The sequence below is a fragment of the Podarcis pityusensis genome (assembly GCF_964106645.2).
Source record: "Podarcis pityusensis genome assembly, chromosome: 17".
Lineage (NCBI taxonomy): Eukaryota > Metazoa > Chordata > Lepidosauria > Squamata > Lacertidae > Podarcis > Podarcis pityusensis.
In genome coordinates, this window is record NC_138042.1 from 1,954,562 (window position 1) to 1,975,718 (window position 21,157).

General features: G+C 45.8%; 1 protein-coding gene across 2 annotated transcripts in view; it reads left to right on the forward strand.

The window, feature by feature from the left end:
• Positions 1 to 4,437: 4,437 nt before the first annotated feature.
• LOC308467077 (angiopoietin-related protein 2-like) overlaps positions 4,438 to 21,157 on the forward strand; it is a 29,086-nt gene continuing 12,366 nt past the window's right edge. The window contains exons 1-3 of one of the 2 annotated variants that reach the window (XM_080988480.1): positions 4,438 to 4,920; positions 17,334 to 17,930; positions 20,161 to 20,326. In XM_080988480.1, the coding sequence (XP_080844606.1) occupies positions 17,364 to 17,930; positions 20,161 to 20,326 (733 nt within the window). In that variant the 5' untranslated portion in view covers positions 4,438 to 4,920; positions 17,334 to 17,363. The remainder of the gene's footprint in view (positions 4,921 to 17,333; positions 17,931 to 20,160; positions 20,327 to 21,157) is intronic. The other variant, XM_080988479.1, reaches the window with a different exon arrangement.

Below are 21,157 nucleotides of genomic sequence, written 5' to 3' on the forward strand. Positions count from 1 at the left end.
TCTGCTGCAGGTAAAAAACAAGGAAGCGAACACAAGCATAGCAGAGATGGTGAGGATTGCTTCACACATATGCATGTATTGCCCAGTGCCTTGGAGCAAGAAAGGTGCAAAGTCAACTCAGCGGCAGAGCATCTGCATTTTGCATACAGGACCAATCCCTGGCTTCTCCAGGTAGGGCTGGGAGTGATCACTGCCAATAAGTGTAAGCAACACTGAGCTAGGTGGACCAGTCGTCTGCCTGACTCAGCATAAGGCAGCTTCATATGTTCCTCTGACTCCAATGAAAAGCATGGTGTCTGAGGAGATACCTAGTTCTGTTTCTGGTATGAGAACATTGGCAGTTCACTCACACATACAAGTCGTCGCTGGATGGAGCTGGAGCAAGTAATGGAAAGGGTTGTTTTAAAGCAAATGTAGTGAACCTTTGGCCCTTCAGCGCCCATCTGGGACTCCCATTTCAGAACTCAACTTGAAATTTTGACGTTTAAGTGGTGTGTGGGTGTAGGGGGGTGTTATTGTTTTTCTTTGTTATTATGGTATGTCTTTTTGTGTTTCTATACTGGAAACTGAAAATCCCCTCACAGAAGCTGCTGTTACCTGAGGAGGCGCCAAAGGAAGCTTCCCTCCAAGGGCTTTGGGGAAGGTGGCAGGGATTTTTAGCAGGACCCATTGGTGCGGAACCTGTTAAGCTCTCCTCCCCGTGCACCTTGATCCTGATGGGAGCTGGACTCCAACAGCACCTGATGTGCTGATGTTTCTGCTTCCCTCATATAAGGAGTGTGTTCCACTGCTGAGTTTTGGTTCTTTTCTTAACATTATGACTCCTTTCTCACCCTTGAACACTTGGCTATTTTGCAACCAACACTACATTACCTGTGTTGTTTCTGCTGTAGCATTTAACAAAGCACGAGTGAGACCTCTGATTACTAAGTAAAGCATTTAAACTTGCTTAAGGTTGTGGTCCAGTGACTCTGAGAGTGGTAGAGCCTTTCTCAGAGAGTGGGAGCCTAAGAACCATTTTCCCCCATGCTTTGCAAACGCTAAATATCGTATTGCCCCAAATATAAGTTGCACCTGAATATAAGCCACACCTTTAAAATTAAAGGGGGGTAGAAGAGAAAAAAGGGCAATACCCAAATATAAGCAGCTCCCTTAAAATTCCACAGGCACTCACACCCGTTCTGTTTTACCATAACATTCTGTTTCAGTAGCGATATCATAAAAGTCAATTTTTGTAAGGTCACAATTTTAAGCTGCACTTTAACTTTTCACGGTCGAAATATGGGGGGGTGGCTTATATTCAGACCAATATGGTATATTCTTTTGACTAGAGCCAAGGCCCACACGTTTTCAATTCAGGCAGTCAGCCATTTTTCTTTTGCAGTTTCCCACACATGTGGGACTCCAGAAATAGTTGGTATTCCATGGTTATTTCCCAACAGAAACAGCAATGTCCTGCAGCATATATGACTGTCATATAAAACGTAGAGCCATTCTCATTAGGTTTCATCTAAGTGGAAACAGCTGAGGAATCTATCATTGGTTGATTTACAACTCCACCAGAAGCCTATTTTTTGCTCCTTTTTGGCACTTAAAATGTTCTAGGGATGGCAGTTTTGAAAAGTTAACCACAGGGTCTCCTGGAAAGCTCCCAGTGCTAGTAATATGCCTTTGATTTTCCAGACTTTAAAATTACTGTATTATTGGCAGGGTATTATGAATAACACTGACACACACATCTGCTAATGGGCTGTTTCAGTCTTATTAAGCATCCTCAGGTGCAGTTGTGAATTAATAACTGTAACAGACATAGGACTAGTAATATGCAAAACATATTTATACAGTATTTGAGAAGGGGAGCCTGTGGCCCTCTAAATGTTGCTGGATTCCCAGTTCCCACCAGGCCCAGTCAACACAGCCAATGGTAAGGGATGATGGGAGTTCAAGTCCCCACAACATCTGGAGGGCCACAGGTTGCCTTTCTCTGCTTTGTACTCTTAGATGGTTCACTTCAATAGCCAAGGGTTGCTGGGCTCTGCTCCTGTTTCTGTAACTGCATCCAGTTCCAGAGAAATTTAGCATGTTAATTTTCTCCCACTACTTTTTCAATACTACAAGAAACGTCAGTTCCTAAATTCCTAGCTACCCTGGGTATACCAAGTAGGCACTTGAAGGGGTGGAATCTGGTCTTTAAAATTTCAGCTGCAAAGCCAAAATTCAGTGCCTCCCTGCCTCTCACTCTCCATGGTGCTAATTTACTAAGTCATAGTTGTGGTGCCATGTGGCCCCTCTAGGCTTAGTGCACAGTGTGACAGAACCAGTCGTGCCTCCCTCAGTGGCGAAGCTGAATGCTCCGGCACCGGGGGCAGAGAGCAGGCGTGGGCACGGCTGGCGCATGTCCCGGGGGCATGACACGTGCCCAGGGACATGGCATGTCGCCTGTGGGGCCTGCATGCATTCTGGGGTTGTGGCGCGCCGCCCGCAGGGGCATGGCGCCTGGCGTGGTGGGGGTGCACGCCGCGTGTCCGGGGGGCGGCAGTGATGGTACCCCCTCCCCAATGGGGCCGGGGGCAGTGCGCTCCCCCCGCCTGCCCCTGCATTCCTCCACCAGTGGCCTCCCTAATTCCACCTCTGCTGTCTGTCTGTCTATGATTAAAAGCATTGCCACAGGGGGAAAACAAGGCAACCCCACAGGAACCTTGCAATATGTGTCTCCTCCTATTTCTTGTGGAGCATAAACAGTGGAGTACGGCAGACTTGGGGAACGCTTTGGCCCTGTGTTTCTGGACTACAATTTCCCTCATCCCTGACGATGCCAATTTAGGATGACAGGAGTTGATCATTATCTGGAGGGCCACAGGTTATGGAGACAGCTTTAGAGGGGCAAGAAAAATCAAGGAAATTGTTTTGAGAAACTAAAAAATAAAGTGCGAAATTGGCTTCATTATTATCAGATAATGGAGGCATATAATTCGGACAAGAAAATTGGCTTCCAGGTGGAAAAATCAAAATTAGAAACAGAACTGTTAGAACCCAAAACTAAGACTTTATCAAAGATGTATAACTTGCTGTTGAAATGGAATACTCAGGATGAAACGGTGAAATCTGCTATGATTAAATGGGCACAAGACGTTGGACATAACATAATGATGGCTGACTGGGAACAGTTATGGACCACAGGTATGAGTTTACGGCATGCAATGCCTTAAGAGAGAATATTATGAAAATGATATACAGGTGGTACATGACACCAGTCAAGCTTGCAAAAATCTATCATTTGCCCGATAATAAATGTTGGAAATGTAAAGAAACTGAAGGTACATTCTTTCACCTTTGGTGGACGTGCCCAAGGATTAAGGCTTTCTGGAAGATGATCTATAATGAATTGAAAAAGGTATTTAAATATACCTTCCTGAAGAAACCAGAGGCCTTTCTCCTGGGCATAGTCGGCCAATCGGTGTCAAAGAAGGACAGAACTTTCTTTATGTATGCCACAACAGCAGCAAGAATACTTATTGCAAAGTACTGGAAGACACAAGATCTACCCACCCTGGAAGAATGGCAGATGAAGGTGATGGACTATATGGAATTGGCGGAAATGACTGGCAGAATCCGAGACCAGGGAGAAGAGTCGGTGGAAGAAGATTGGAAAAAGTTTAAAGACTATTTACAGAAATATTGTAAAATTAATGAATGTTAGAATGATGTTGGATAGAAATTAAGTGGTTTTTAGCTGTAATACTATAAGGGAATATGAAAAATGGATTACGAATAGGTAAGAATTTAATGTTACAATATTTTAAGATTAAAGACTAGGATAAACAAAGAGGGGAAGGATTTGCTGAACTAACAAACTGAACTGGAATACAAAAAAGGGAGGCGTGAGGAGGTCCGGGAAACAAGCTAATGAAAAATAAGTAATGGAAAGATTGAGTTGTTTTTAACTATTTTTATTTTGTATTTTTCTTTTTTCTTTTTTCATTTTGTAATATCTTGAAAATTTTAATAAATATCTTTATTAATAAAAAAGAAAAATCAAGGAAACCTTGTGGGGGAGAGAATGGGGACAGTGCCGAGGCCCCTAATTCATTCCCTCCCAGCTTAATTTTTCAAGATAAATGAAGTGTAGTGAGATCTGATCATACACTATCTGTTCTGCCTCCTAGTGAGTTGGGGGTTGTTGGATCAGGGGCTTCCTGATGCACAGCACACATTCTTAACTATGTGACCAGGATAGTTTGTTTTTTTTAAACAGCTTCCTATCCTTAAGCTAAAACAACTGTTTTGGAGAACTGCTTTGCAGACAAGTTGTGGGTAAATTTGATGGATCCAGGCCAAGATGCTCCAAGTGCCAATAAAACTCTTGCCCATAAGATGTGCCACACCTCCTCTTTTGAAGGGACTATTCCATTGCGCAGGCAGGAGCTGGGAGAGGAAGCTGCTCACGAGACCTGGAAAGTTGTGGCTGCCAAACTCCAATTTCTCAACTGAAGAAGCGGAGTGAAAGAGAGAGACAGATGTGTACACAGAGAGCCAGCGAAAGAGCATGCGTGCAGCTCCTCTCAGCAGGGACAGGGCCTGAACAAGCATCTGGAAGGAGCAAGAAGTAAATATTTACAGCTCTTGATTATAAGGTCAAGAATGATATTCCCATCCCAGGAGGCTGCTTAGCCTCCTGGGGAGGGAAAGACTTGGTTTGCTCGGCACTGCCTAGTGTGGGAAGGATGTGCTGATTTGAGTAGATGGAGCGGCTGGGATTTCCCCATTTGCTCTTTTCTTCTTCTTAAAGGAGATCTGCATTCCCACCCTTTTTGTAATCTGCTGCTAGATAACTGACAAGCTTAACAGAGACCCTCCACACCCTTAAGGAGGTTCACAGAAAAGCTCAACTTTGGAAACCTGAAGCCCTATGAATTACAGGTAAGCACAATCTCAATTTTTTCCCTAATGTTTAGTCTGGCTCTTGAAAGTGGCTTTCAGTGTTCACCAGAAAGGGGGGAAACATTTTATGTGATTCTGGTGTAAGATCTGAAGTGGGGGAAAATCATGCATGAGATGTCCAAGTGTCTAGATACAGAAACTGTTCTCACAATTCACTGTGGGCAAGATGCAGTTTGCTTTCCTGGTAGTCTTTATACCCTTAAAACAGCAGTGGGGAACCTGTGGCCTTCCACATGATACTGGACTACAAACCCTTGACCACTTTGTTCTGCTAGCTGGGACTGATGGGAGTAGAATCTGCAGCTGTTGCTGGAATCCACATGTTCCCCTACCCAGAATGCCTTCTTGTACTTTGTTGTAGGAAACTACTGTTAGATGTGTTGTTTCTCAAAGCAGCTTTATTCCAACTGGAGTCCTAATTCTTCTCTAGCCACCTCTCCAGCCAAGGTGTGAACACACAGAGGCGTTGATACGATGGACCGGGCGTAGGAAGGGGGCAGGGGGGCGGTCTACCCTGAGTGTCAACACTGAGGGGGGTGACAAAATGCAGAGCAGCACTCACTGCGGGGCCTGCAGCGTGCCCGAGCCACACGTCTCTCTTGGGAGTGACACAGTGGCTTAGGCGCCCTCAAGCTCCATGCTGCCCCAAACGGTCCGCCCGCCACCTCCCCCTTAGCTGTAGGGTGGCTGAGTGGGAGGAGGCAGGCGAAGTGTCCTGCCCCAGGCGCCGGATTGGCTTGCTCCACTGCTGCTGATGGAGATGTATTTAAACAACCCTTGGGTGCACACAAACAGAAACAGCAAAGTTGTGTTGTGTTTTTAAACCTGGTATAGCGTATGGTTAACAGAAGAAAAATATTGGGGTTCACTCAAGGTCCCACAACAGCTCCCACAGCTTGCTGCCATGTTTTAATTTGTCTTAATTTGCTAGGGTGACCAGATAGCAGAGAAGACAGAACTTTTACTTTTGTCATGGAAGAATGAATTCTAGTATGCAAAGGGTACCAAAATTCTCTCTTCTTTGACATTATTATGGCTATACACAGTACAATTATTTAGAGATTTCAACGGGAGGAGAGAGGGTCTATTGTGCAAGCAATGGGAACTAAACTGCTCTCTCCTTTTTGCTTTAATATACCCACCAACTTGTGATGAAGATAGCTTTGATAGCTCCTCTGTTGCTGAGGCCCCTTTGGTAGGAGAAGTGTTAGCTGTTCTGCTCAGCCAGTACAAACATCAAGTAGCCAGTAAGAAAAAGCTTCTTGGATCATGGGAAAGCTCCCACTGCCCAAGTAAATAAGCTCAGGAGAAGCCAGTTCAATGATACTGTTAGCAGGAAATGCTTCCAAATTGTGTGGAAGGAACAAAACTGCAGTCAGTAAGACTCACTGCAGAAGTCACATACATAGACAATTCACTGGGTGTAAGTGTGTCAGTAGTTACCCATTCCAGCATGTTCAGTTTCCTGATGCTGCAGTTAACACTTTTTAGATAGCATTGCACACCTTTTATGCTTTGGACAGTACCTTCTGAAGACCCTACAGATGTTGTTGCTCCATCGTCCTTGACGATGTGGTTGTGGTGCCTGGGATTGATGGACTCAACATCAAGGGGGGTCCCCTATACCTGGGCTGCAGGCTGCAGTTTTAGGCCAGGTCAGGAGCATTCTTCTCCAGAAGAAGGCCTCCACTGGTGCATAAGTGCCTAGCTTGTAGCAATGGTGTAGCTTGGGTTTCCAGCGCCCGGGGCCATGCCCAGCATTCAACTGCCTAACAGTGTCTCTGTCACCTAGGAGATTGGAGCCGCAGAGATAAGAAAAGAGTCTTTCCGTTGTTTGGAGAGGTCACTTTCAGGTTTTTGTGGAGAAGCTGTTTTCAATTGAGCCCAGTGATGGAAGCTCGCAGCTGTACCGAGTGTTGACATTTTGCACCCCTAACAATTTTGCACCTAGGGCAACTGCCTCTGTGCCCCACCCACTACACCACTGATTTATAGTGTCTCATGTAGGAGGAAGGTGTGAACCAAGTGGCTGCCCTGCAGGAGCTGTCCATGCATTATGAAGTAGCACCCACACCCTCATCAAGGCTGTCACATGTGCTGTCATGCAGCAAGCTGCACCCTGCCCGTGCTTCGCCATCCTGCTGGATCATTGTAGTACCATGAGAGGGCAAAGGGGTGGATGGAGGAGATCACACCTCGTGCATTTAATTCTTTATTAATAGTAGTACACAACTAAAACTGCCATAAAGAGGAAGTTGGATGTCATATTCTGATGGGCTGGAGTGTGCAGCTCAGAGAATTTAACACTTTTTTCTGGCACTGGGATGATGTCTGATTTGCAAGGCAGGATGAGGGCCGGGCGAGCAAGGAAGACAGAGAGCCAGGACTTTGGGAGTTCCTGGCTCTGGAAAGAATGTGAGTCGAAATTGGTTGATTTGAAAGAAGGTACTGGACTCTTTGAGTTCTGTCTGAAGCAGCCAGACGCAATAAGCAGCCAGGTAAAGCCAATAATATATTTGATTGGACTGGGAGAATGCACAGTTCCAAGTTACACAGAAGCCAAGCAATCCAGAAAAGTTTCCAGTTCTCATCTATATTTAGAACAAAGTTACTTATTAATGGATGTATTTTTATTTCTTTCCCTTCAGCTCAGTTCTGTGTCTGAGAGCAAGAGAGCAAATGTGTATTTTAGGATTCCTGGATTCTGTTCATAGAATCATAGAATCATAGAGTTGGAAGAGACCACAAGGGCCATCGAGTCCAACCCCCTGCCAAGCAGGAAACACCATCAGAGCACTCCTGACATATGGGTGTCAAGCCTCTGCTTAAAGACCTCCAAAGAAGGAGACTCCACCACACTCCTTGGCAGCAAATTCCACTGTCAAACAGCTCTTACTGTCAGGAAGTTCTTCCTAATGTTTAGGTGGAATCTTCTTTCTTGTAGTTTGGATCCATTGCTCTGTGTCCGCTTCCCTGGAGCAGCAGAAAACAACCTTTCTCCCTCCTCTATGTGACATCCTTTTATATATTTGAACATGGCTATCATATCACCCCTTAACCTCCTCTTCTCCAGGCTAAACATGCCCAGCTCCCTTAGCCGTTCCTCATAAGGCATCCTTTCCAGGCCTTTGACCATTTTGGTTGCCCTCCTCTGGACACGTTCCAGTTTGTCAGTGTCCTTCTTGAACTGTGGTGCCCAGAACTGGACACAGTACTCCAGGTGAGGTCTGACCAGAGCAGAATACAGTTGCACTATTACTTCCCTTGATCTAGATGCTATACTCCTATTGATGCAGCCCAGAATTGCATTGGCTTTTTTAGCTGCCGCGTCACACTGTTGGCTCATGTCAAGTTTGTGGTCAACCAAGACTCCTAGATCCTTTTCACATGTACTGCTCTCAAGCCAGGTGTCACCCATCTTGTATTTGTGCCTCTCATTTTTTTTGCCCAAGTGCAATACTTTACATTTCTCCCTGTTAAAATTCATCTTGTTTGTTTTGGCCCAGTTCTCTAATCTGTCAAGGTCATTTTGAAGTGTGATCCTGTCCTCTGGGGTGTTAGCCACCCCTCCCAGTTTGGTAAGCACAATCTCAATAAGGCTTGAATTTTTTTTGGAGTGTGGGGAGGCAGGGAGAGGAGTGATACTTGTGAATAATGAAGACAGTATCCCAACTATGTTATACATCCCTGAGTCAGGCCATACTGATGTCTAAGGTGAAATCTCTGTTTAGAAATGGGAATATAGTAGATCTGAAAGATCCTTCATGCCACAAATGGAACACAGGAGCCAACTCCAAAGGCCAAGATCACGTTATGGGGATAAAATATTTAAGGGGACTGAAATGGGAGATATTTAAATGAGTAATCCAAAATTCAGAGAGCCTGCTGTCCTGGATTATGTCTACAGTTTCCACCCAGAAAGTTTAATGTTACAGTTGCATCAAAGGGAGAAGTGTGCTTTGCATTACATATTTTCCTACTTTGCATATTTTCATTAAAAACAATCAAGAAGCAGGTTCACTTCACTTGGGAAAGCACAATGTGCATGTTCAGTAGCACTATAACAGGCTTCCTCAACCTCGGCCCTCCAGATGTTTTTGGCCTACAACTCCCATGATCCCTAGCTAGCAGGACCAGTGGTCATGGATAATGGGAACTGTAGTCTCAAAACATCTGGAGGGCCAAGGTTGAGGAAGCCTGCACTATAATATGACTTTAAAAATATTTATTTAAAAAAATCTAGATGCTCAGGAGCACTCTGGTCAGGGTCCAGAGAACTATTTGTGGAGCAGAGAAGGTGACTTGGGAGGTTCTCCTTAACAAATCAGAAAAGCCTTGGAGCAGTAATCCCTTGATTTCTATCACATGCTAGGCAATTCTATTAATATGTAAATCATGATCATGAAACACATGCTTTATGGAATTGTTTTTATTTCTGCATTTACAATTTTAAAATTGTAAATGGGCTGGAGGAGATGCTCTTTTCTTCTTTTGAAGTCACTGTTGGAATTCAGATTGCTGAGAACAGGGGTAGGCAACCTAAGGCCCTGGGGCCAGATGCGGCCCAATCGCCTTCTCAATCCGGCCTGCGGATGGTCCAGGAATCAGCGTGTTTTGACATGAGTAGAATGTGTGCTTTTATTTAAAATGCATCTCTGGGTTATTTGTCAGGCATAGGAGTTCATTCATTCCCCCCCCCCAAAAAAAATATAGTCCGGCCCACCAAACGGCTGAAAAAGGTTGCTGACCCCTGGCTGAGAATATCAGCTTTCAAGTTTCTTGTGACTAAGTTTGAAAACCTGAAAGCAGCAACTATAAAAGGTCATACTTTAGGGTTCTCTTTCTTCTTAGAGTCTAACTATTTTGGGCCCCTTCAGACCAGACGAGGGTAGGTGAGGCAGTTGCCTCAGGGTGTCAGACTCTGGGTAGCTGGATCCACCTCCTGCACTTGTCGGCCACCTCCTCCTCCTCCTCCTCCTCCTCCTCGGTTGTGTGACCACCGTGCATCACATTCCCACTAGCCAGTGTGTGCATTTTTGTACACATTACATGGCTGGAGAACTGCATTATACAATCAAGAAAAATTGGAATTTTGAAGGATGGCTGTGTTTGTGTTCTCATGTTGTTTCAGAATGCACAAATTTAAAAGGTTCCACCTTAAATGTGACCAAAATGGAATTTTCCCACCATTCCTATGTTGAAGTAACTTCGAGACTTCCATTTGTGCTACAGTTTCTACGCAAGGGTTTGGGACTTCCCAGCATGGGAACGAGAAGCTTCCCCTTTGTCCTCTGTTTTCTCCAGGAAAACCTGTTCTTTACAGCTGGATCGGAACAAACAGTGTTTCCCAGGGAAAGTGGCAGGACAAAGGGAAACTACTTGGACCCCTGCCTGAAAGTCCCAAACCGGTGCCTAGAAATTGCAGCACAAACAGAAGTCTGAAATAGCCCTTATGTGTAGACGCAGCCTCTTTCAGGCAACTTGGCTGGGGATTGCCTTCTTGCCTTTGATCACATTTCTATGCCGGCCAGATACTCTTCTGGCATAGAAAGGTGGTGGCATATAGAAATGTGGTCAAAGGCAAGATGGCAAGTAATCCCCCTCAGTCAAGTTGCCTGAAGGAGGCCACGTCTAGAGAATGGAATTTCCCCTCTGCAGAGAACCATCCATTGGTACCATTTGTATTTTACTATTTGAATCTCCCTTTCTTCTCTTGACGTCTGACATGAGAACAGGGTCAGGGGTGATGAGGAGGTTAAAGAGCAGTGATAAGCCCCATATGGTGCTGCCCAGGGAGCCTGGGAATGGACCCTGTGTTTACACAGGAAAGAGGCGCCATCTGTAACGAGGCAGGCAGGCGCTTGTTCTCTTCAACATCCCTCCCCTCAAGCCTCAGGGAGACACTGCTCTAACTAAATCTGTGCTCTTGATTCCTCCCTAGACCCTGCCTGGAGTTGGTTAGAGTGAAGCCTCACTCTGTGTTTGTCCTTGCTTGTTCACAGAGCATTTCACAGCACTGGCAGGCAGCAAACCATTTTAGCAAAGTGTAGCATCATCACACATGAGGTTTATGTCAGCTTTGCTGTCAGCTACAAACACAAATGTTGACCGAGCCATGTAGCATGTGTTTGATTTTCCTTCTGAATTCTCTTACAGATTAATAGCACCCATGCATGGGAATTGTGCAAAAGCACAAGGAAATGCATCTTTTAATCATTGGTATTTGTAAAAACATGAACCTTCACATGCAGTATTTTTATTGTCTCTGTGGAATGCTCAGCTACTCAGTTTCAGAGACAGATATATCTGTCTAAGAGCTGTGGGCCTGGTTTAAGAGCCTTGAATGCATTCAATGCAATGGATGAGAAACTGGTTCTGTCAGGTTATCAGCATGCTTAATTCTGAACCAGGAGAAAGCCAGCCATAGAAGACACTTACTGACTCCCCAAAAGATCTCCCAACATACTTTTCTTCCTCTTTGTGGAGTTTTTTTTAATTAAGGAGTGTGTGCATGCATGTGTGAGCATGCGCACACACACATATACACACATCAAAATTTATATGTGCCCCTTTAATATTTATTTACCGGTAAATAGGTTGATGAGCTTTCTGAAACACATGGGGAGGTGCAACATGAGGAGGTGTAACAATCTTGGCCTTCACCTTTGGTTGTTGTGGAGAATCCAGACTTCCTTTCCTGTGAATCTAGTGCATTCCAAGCATGGGCATAGCGGGGGGGGGGAGCAGCTGCCTCCCTAAGATCAAGTAAAACAATAGAAATACTTAACTAACTGACCGTGTTGGTTCTGCCCCTGCCCCAAACCAAAGTCCTGCCCTCCCTCACAAAAGTCCTGGCTACGCCCATGATTCTAAGGGGGACAGTTGTGAAGGAAGACACAAGCTACTCCCTGTTTCTCTTCCAGAACTGAACAACTGTCCTCTGAATAATTTATTTCACCTAATTGGCTAGATTTCTTGAATGTTCCCTGATGAATGTGACTTGACCCGTAGGCATTCAGGCTTGATGGAGAATTCTGTCCTATGGAGTATAGACTAGGCTATGGAGTAAGGAGGAGGAGGGTCTGAGTGGAAGTGCTTTGGGTATATACAGGATATAGGGTGGACAGGAGAAAGAAGAGGCTGGAGGCTCGTGAACCTTTGGCTGTTGTATAGAAGATTTGCTGGCATTGCCTTCTATACTACTTTTAAATAATCCTTTTCAGGATTATTTTCAGCCAGCTACCCTAACAAGGAAGATGGTGAACTTGAACCAAAAGCAGTCTGGGTGATGGGTGGATTATAAGAAAGATGAGGAGCCTCTCAGAATCATGCCCTATGGAGCAGACATGGGTTAGTTTGGTTCCTGAGGCAAGACTTGCCTGTTTCTGAGGATGCAGGCTCTTCTCCATTCTCTCATTTTCCTGGAAGGTTGGGCACAAGTGTTTCCACTGAGCTGAAGGCAGTTTGATGGAGGGATCATTGCTTGTGATGCTTTGCATGCCCAACTTTCATCTCCAATAAACAGATTTTGCAGGTTTGACTAGTGGCTGCATCATGCTTGGGGGGGAAAGGAGTGCGTGTGTTCCCTGTATGAAGTAAAACTTGTTCCAAACCACTTTCAACTCTCTTTAAAAAGAACTTTCATGTGCCTCCAACTGAACTGTCTTGTGCTACATCCCATCCCTACTGTGGAATTCCAGATCCATTAATGGGAACTGCAAGGCAGCAGCCAAGAAGGAGGAAGTATATAACTGCCTGTCTCAGTGGTGGTGACTTTAATGGCCTTTCCTGAGCCAAACTGGATCCATTTCCCAGTGCATATTGGCAACAGCTGTTGGCATTGAAGCACAAGGCCTTTAGACCCAGTCCTGTAAATTCAGAGCAACAACGCAGCACACCCCCCCCCCCATTAAAATCTCTATCTACTTTCTTTACTTTGTTTGTAGACAAAGGAGGGGAAAGGGAGGACCGGAAGGAAACCTGGTTCTTCAACAGCTGAAAGTTCTTCTCAATCTCCCATTTTGCTATTTGGCTTGCCCCACTCTGAGGGGGAATCAGGGGCAGAGCTACCTGCCATGGCACCTGGAGCAGCAGAGAGGCGGGGTTAGCCAGCCCACAGAAGTGGGGCTACCCGCCCGCACAGCAAGAGTCCCTAGCCGCCCGCCACCCACGTGGTGAGCATGGGGGGGAGGCACTGCTAACCGCCCGCGTGGTGAGCTTCCCTAGGCATCTGCCACCCACACGGTGAGCATGGGGGGGTGCTAGTCTCCCACCGCAGCATCATCCCTAGCAGCCCACTGCCCACGTGAGCATCTGGGGGCACCACCTGTGCGGCGATGTCACCCGCGCTCATGGCTGACACCCAGTGAGCACCGCACCCCCTGCACCCGCCATCCTCCGCCAGTGGGGGGGATAAGTCAGCTGATGAAGCTTTTTCCAAGAAAGAATGCTATTATGGAAATAAAACAAAACTTGAAAAAGCTACTCTCTAGACCAGCCTTTCTCAACCTTGAGATCCCATATGTTGTTGGACTACCACTCCCATCATCCCTGATTGCTGCCCTTGTTGGCTGTATGGCTGTACATAATGGGAACTGTAGTCCATCACCATCTGGGAACCCAAGGTTGAGAAAGGCTGATCCAGACCCACAGTGACAATATTCACTTGCTTTGGGGAAGGAAAGTAGACTGATTCTCTTCATTTCAGTGGGAATATTCATTTCAGTGTATGAAGCTGTCATCTACTGCAATATATTCCCTTTTGAAACAATGGAACCATCCAAAAACAGGGTCCCTGTCCAAAATAATGGAAGCTGCAAGGACCATTTGACATGACTAGGCTCCATTGAAATAAACACAAAGAACAAATAAGGCAAAGAGTGGTGTCTGATAGGCAATTGAGCTGGTGACACAGATAGACCAAATAGGGATGAATGATGGGGAATAGTAGTAATGGGGTGTTCATCTTTTACGGAGTATCATCCAGCCATTGCATCCTGTATTTTCCTTATGCTGGTTCTGTCTTTTCTCATGCAGAAAGGCTTTTTATTTTTTAATAGTGGGAGAATAGTTTAATCTCCAGTGACATAGATGCTTTTAGTATTACTGTTCCAACATTTTAGATGGGCCCTGACATATTGGGAAAGTGGACCTATCACAGCTTAGCATACATTAATTGTAATATTTGTGGTGGGTTCCTGTGAACTACAAGTTTGCACCCTGCAAGAAGACACTTGCTGCACTCAGAAAGGCAAAGAGTGATGCTCAGTGGATTGCCAGACAATGTGCCCATGACTACTGACTAAAGCTGTGTCAGAGCACCCAACTCGCTGCTGACACCAGCAAAACAAAATGTATGAAGGCACGAAGAAAGCCTTTGGACCAACAGTTGGTAAAATTGCACTGCTGAAAAACTTTTCATCACAGACCTCAGCAAGAAGATGAAGCAATGTGCAGAGCACTATCAAGAATGGTACTTGCAGGGAAACATGGTAACTGACACAGCAGTCCACAGTATCCAGACTCTGTCTTGGAAGAAATAGAGGTCTCTCCCCCCAATGAGCTGAAAAATGCCATTGATGCTCAGGCCCAGGACAGGATGGAATCCAAAGAGAAGTGCTGGGAGCCGGTTTCAATTCCACCTCATGACACACCTCCACAGGCTCCTCCTGCAGCGTTGGGAACAAGATTCCCTGCCACAAAACATGCATCATGACACTCTACAGCAGGGGTAGGCAATCTAAGGCCTGGGGGCCGGATGCAGCCCAATAGCCTTCTCAATCCGGCCCGTGGACGGTCCGGGAATCAGTGCGCTTTTACATGAGTAGAATGTGTCCTTTTATTTAAAATGCATCTCTGGGTTATTTGTGGGGCATAGGAATTTGTTCATATTTTTTTCAAAATATAGTCCGGCCCACCACATGGTCTGAGGGACGGTGGACCGGCCCAGGGCTGAAAAAGGTTGCTGACCCCTGCTCTACATGAACAAAGGTGACCGGCATGACTGTAACAACATGGAATCGTGTTGCTGAGTACTGTGGGAAATGTCTTTGCTCACATAGTTCTCAACAGATTACAGTTACTTGCTCACTGGGTCCATCTTGAGTTACAATGCGGCTTTAGAGCTTAGAGGTCGACAGTCAATGTGATTTTTTCACTGTGCTGGCTGCAGGAGAAATGAGACACCCTTGTATATTGCCTTAATAGACCTGATGAAGGCCTTTGACATTGTCAGCTGGAAAGGAGGTCACACTGCTCAACTAGATAATCTCCACAATCTGATCATGTTCTTGCACAAGAATATCCAGTATGACAGTTCATTCTCAGACACCTTCTTCCTGTTGCTGTCCTATGCCTTCAGTGCATCTGAAGATGGTGTGTAACTGGGGTCTGTTCAACCTGGCATGTCTCCATGCCAAGACAAAAGTGTGCTGGGTCTGAGAAATGCTGTTTGCAGATAACTCAGTCTTGACAGTACACTCAAAGGAAGCTCTGCAGAAACTCATCAACTCTTTTGCTCAAGTCTGCAGGGAGTTCAGCTTACCATCAGCCTGACAAAGACCAACATCTTTGGTCAGGATATCGCTGGCACTCCATGCATTGGTGCCCACACACTTGAAGTGGTGGACAATTTTTTCTGCCTGGGTTCAACCATAGCCAGCAATGATGCTGAGCTGGACAAGCCTATTGGTAAGGCAGCTATGACAATGGCTCACCTATCCAAAAGGGTTTGGGGGAATGTGGTGCCATTTATGCCAATCCATATCAAAGGTCTACCAGGCTTGTATGTTGAGTACGCTGCCTTATGAAAGTGAGTTGTGGGCAACTTACACTCCCCAGGAGAGATGCCTCAATTCCTCCCACATGAGTTGTGTCAGGAGGATTTCAGGTATCACATGGCAGAAGATGTGCTCTTCCAAGTCCACATTCCCAGCTGGCAACATCAACCCTGCTGTGTGCGAATCCCTTGCAGACGACTGGACTGCAGTGCCTGGAGACAGTCTGGTCATGCATCCATAGCAGTGATCAGAGGAGGAATGAACACTGGGAGGAGCACAGAGAAAAGAAACACAGAGGTGCATCTGCAGCAGCACGACCGGATGCCTTCATCTGCACCCACTGCAGTAAACCATGTCTCTACAGCCACAGCAGACACTGTGACTCTCCAACAGTTTGACTTCACTCCCCAGGGAACACTCCTGGATGCCTACCACTTTATGACACTCTTTATTTATGCTGATATTTTAATTATTGCTAAAGTGCTTTCGTGAAAGGAAAGTGTGGTACTATGGCACCATAATGCCCTTACAATAGACAGTCCCATAACTTGCAACATGACACACCATCTTCTCCTCACCTGAGCACAACCATTTTGTTTCTGGTGGGTCCCAATGACAAACCAAAGATTCCTCTTTCCACCAGCTGTCACATGCTGAGGGTGTTATGTATGCATGCAATGCAGGCCTAGGCCTTCCGGCCTCCTGGAGCTCAGGAGCTTCATCTGCATAACAAAAGAGGGAGAGGATTCTAAAACCCTCCAATGACATTGTTAGTAGCTGGCAGGCTGCTGCTGAGATGGAGCCAGTGTTGTGATTTGCTAATTGCAGCATTAAGGCGACCTATCACAGGTGGTGTTTGTGTTTTGCCAAGTGCCCCTTTTGTCATTCTTGTTCTTGTTCCTGATGTTCCAATAAATCCTTTTTGAGCTGAATCTTGGTCTTGGGTCATGCCTGAACCCACCTACACCTCAGAGGGAATAACTGAATTTCAATAACCATATTTGAAGAAGCTATTATTTCAGTAAATGAGACAAATTACCTCAAGGTCTGTAATCAGAGTGTACATGTTCATCTGATTTAAAACAACAATGTAGAGGTCTTGCACAAGAGCACTTTATCATAATCTCAGTATTTCATTGTTGCTGTGGGGGTTTTTTGGCCAGGGAAATGTGTGGTTGTCACAGCAGTTATAGAAACCTCCAGGGTCACCCACACTCATCAAATCAAAGACCAGATTGATATAGCTAAGTATCCCTCTTTCACAAGACCATTAAAAATAATTTTAAAAATGGAAATGGATATTGCCCTACCACCAAAAGCACAAGTTGTTGTTGCTGCTGCTAAATAACATATTGTTGCTACCCTAGTTTCTGAAACCATGGTCCCAGACCTCCCCTATTCATAAACAAACTCTGCCCTTTTGACTCACAAGTGAAAATAACTATTGGGGTAGGTTTTTCCCAAATATTTCCTTCTGTACAGAAAATATTTGGGATCATTAAGAGTCAAGATCAGGATTGCTCCCCTGTACTATTTCAGTCATGCGGTTTATGTACTTATGGGTCTGTTTACCTTGTGCACTTCTGAACATTTCTTTTATTTATGACACCTTAGAATTCTTACAAGCACCTTTCTTCTAACAGCATGGAGCCTCAGTACCTGCTGGTGGTGGTGCTGAGTCTGGCCAGGCCAGGCCTGTCAGGTGTCGAACCACTGACGGGGCCGAAGTGCACCTACACCTTCATCTTGCCGCAGCAGAAGTTCACGGGGGCCGTGTGCTGGAGCAGCGTGCGCCTTCCCCCGGAGCCTCCGGGCCTCAATCGCTCTGAGGTGGCCGCGCTGCGTGATCAGCTGCACCATCAGCAGGCCCAGATGGAGGAGCTGCGCCGACTAGTGGAGGTGGACGGGGCAGTGGTGAGTGAAGTCAAGGCCCTGCGCAAGGAAAGCCGCAACATCAATGCTCGTGTCACCCAGCTGTACACTCAGCTGCTTCATGAGATCCTCCAGCGACGAGAGCGGCCAGTGCAGACCTCACAGCTTGAAGGGAGGGTGGCCAACGCCTCTGCCGAGGCCTTGCGCGTGGCGGCCAGTTATCGCCAGCTGGAAGGGAAGTACCATGCCCTGGCTGCCCTGGTCAACAACCAGAGTGCCCTCATCAGCCAACTGGAGAGAGACTGCCAGCAAGGAGCCAGTGGCCGGGGGAGCCCACAGGTACTGCTCAAACTGAACTGGGAGACAGAAATGGGAGAAATTAAAAGGGTCGCTAGAGCCAATCATCCAGTGCTACTTGGCCTGCTGTGCCTGAAAACATGAATAAGGAAGGGCTAGGGCAGACTTCAGCGATGGTGGAGTCCTGATACCTGGTGCTGATGCTGACCCTGGGAAAAGGGAAGGGATGTGACAACAGCAATGCCAGGAAGACAGGAGCTGATGTTTTCTAAACCATAGCTAGGCCCCAAGCTACACTCTCCCTCCGGAATGCTGTGTCCTCTAATCCCAGGTGTACATGGTCTAGTACTTTTGCTGAGTGTACCGCTTCAAATTGTATGTTCAAACTCACATGGCAGAATGCTGCTGTAGCCATAATAATAATAATAATAATAATAATAATAATAATAAAAAATAACAAATCAGTGTACAAAACAAGCATGTTAGGGAAAAGATTTCCAGCATAGCTTCTTCCCGTACATGCTAATTTTCCATGTTTGTTTTTGAATGGAGGAGTATTCCGGCATGTGAGCCCCATCTGCAGCCTGAAGGCAAAGAGCGCTAAGCAACCTTTGACTCTCCAGTTGTTGCTGGACTCCAACTCCCATGAACCTCAGAATGGCCAGTGGTCATGGGAGTTATAGTCCAACACCTGCAGTACTACAAGTTCCCATCCCTAATTACTGAAAAATGGAAGTATTTGATTGATGCTCAGAGCCAATCTCTTTTTGCCCCATGACTGCTCCCTGTTCAAAAAGGTTTCTGAGCCTGAGCCCTGGGTCAAATTAAACCCTGCATAGAAAAGCACTATGGTGATCCTCCCACACAACCTGATTTTCAACAAATGGTTCTTTCTATGTCTGCAAATGGTTGCTCCATTTCTACATGTCCAGCAACTGTTGACAGCACAAGAGCCCGGATAGAAAAAGGACGTTAATCCTTTTTACTAATTCCCTCTTTACAATCTTTTCCAACGTGGGCAATGAGCACTGGGAGAACCCTTTTTGTGTCGCTGCTATTTGCCCATCTCCCCCTTCGCTTGCCCACGACCACTTCAGTCTATGGAATCTTCATTCTGCCCTTACAAGGAATCCGTCTTTTAACGTGGCAGCATTGCTCCTGCTGCAAAACTCCCTGCCTGTTAACAACAAGCAGGCACCTCCACTGCAATGCTTCTGAATGCCTGATAGAAATGCCTTTCCTTTTGGTAGGCCTACCAACACTTCTATTATGTACTTTTATTATGTATGTTTTTAAAAATTCTTTAGATTTCGTCTGTATTTTTATAATTTTGTTATATCTACTTGTTTTTAAAGTTTGCTGATTTCATCAGCATTTTTGATAAATATTTTAGTTAACCTCAGCTGTCAAAATTTTCTTGATTAAAAAATAGGATTAAGTGGTCTATAAATGTTGTTAATTTTAAAAAATGGCTCCAGTGGAGTTAGGACAAAAACAGTCGGTCCTAGTCTAGCTTTTGGGTTTCCTGGAAGCATATTTATCACACTTAGAATCATAGAATCATAGAGTTGGAAGAGACCACAAGGGCCATCGAGTCCAACCCCCTGCCAAGCAGGAAACACCATCAGAGCACTCCTGACATATGGTTGTCAAGCCTCTGCTTAAAGACCTCCAAAGAAGGAGACTCCACCACACTCCTTGGCAGCAAATTCCACTGTCAAACAGCTCTTACTGTCAGGAAGTTCTTCCTAATGTTTAGGTGGAATCTTCTTTCTTGTAGTTTGGATCCATTGCTCCATGTCGGCTTCTCTGGGGCAGCAGAAAACAACCTTTCTCCCTCCTCTATGTGACATCCTTTTATATATTTGAACATGACTATCATATCACCCCTTAACCTCCTCTTCTCCAGGCTAAACATGCCCAGCTCCCTTAGCCGTTCCTCATAAGGCATCGTTTCCAGGCCTTTGACCATTTTGGTTGCCCTCCTCTGGACACGTTCCAGTTTGTCAGTGTCCTTCTTGAACTGTGGTGCCCAGAACTGGACACAGTACTCCAGGTGAGGTCTGACCAGAGCAGAATACAGTGGCACTATTACTTCCCTTGATCTAGAACTGCCACCTTATTTTCTGGTTGTGCTCCTGTGCCTTTAAGAGCCACTTGAACGTGCTCTAAATCCCCTGCTGCCCTTGAACTCAATGATGCTGCACTCGAACTATACTCTTTTAGTTCTCCTATGTTTTTAGGGTGAGTTATTTCTCCTTTCTCTCCACAGCCCCCCCTGGTGCCAGTGGTGCCTCACAACGCTGCAAGCATCGCCAATGAGAGCAGGGTCCATTTTGATGCCGTCAATGACATCCAGAGAGACCGGCCACACAAGGCGGCAGTGCCACAGGGCGGCACTCTTCAGCCACCTGCTGTCGTGCCCACCAAATCCACAGGTCAGAAAGAGAGATCAAGTCTATTAGGAAGCAGCAGCGCAGAGGCTGTGCAGGGCAAATGCCATCAGCACCAGCCTCTGCCAACATGAAGCCTAGTTCACACAAAGAACCAATGAGATGGTAAAACCACTCCTGTGGATAGTGGATTAACGTTCCTCTCTATAAGAGCTCCCTGCACAGAGAACCCAACATGTCAGGCAGACACGTTTTTGCTAGCTTTCTCTCTATTATGCTACTTTTGTACCTGCGGGGGCTATAGCTCTAATGTCTCCCCAAAACTCAAATGGCAAGTGCTTCTGTTTATCTGACCCCCAAATATCTTTGGAGTGTTAGCATCCCAAATTTTGCTGGCATTACCTTTTTAAAATAGGCAAGCGACTACCAGCTACCACTGTGATTATTCCATTGCTATCTGCTGTCCCTGATAAAACATTTAACGGATCATCCTGGGCTCTTAGCAAACCATCAACCTAACAATTACTCAGTTGATGGTTATTCGGATGGTCTAACATCTGAAACAAATCCAAAGTACCTATTTTCCTTTGGGAAATGTGACAAGCTATACACTCCATGATAGGGTAGCCTGTGAATGGTATCTCATTTCTCCGCTTTCCTCCTATTTATGTCATGGGGACCTCCTGCTCCTTCCCTGAGGCATCCGCAGCCAAGAGCCAAGAAGGACTGGTGTGGCATACACAAGCAAAACCACCGCCTTCTTAATTTTGGATCCTCCAGTCCCCTGGCCTAGTACTGACATTTGAGTGAACTTCAAAGAGCAATTGCTAGTGGAGGGCCACTGATTTATTGTCATAAATTTGCATACTGAAGGAA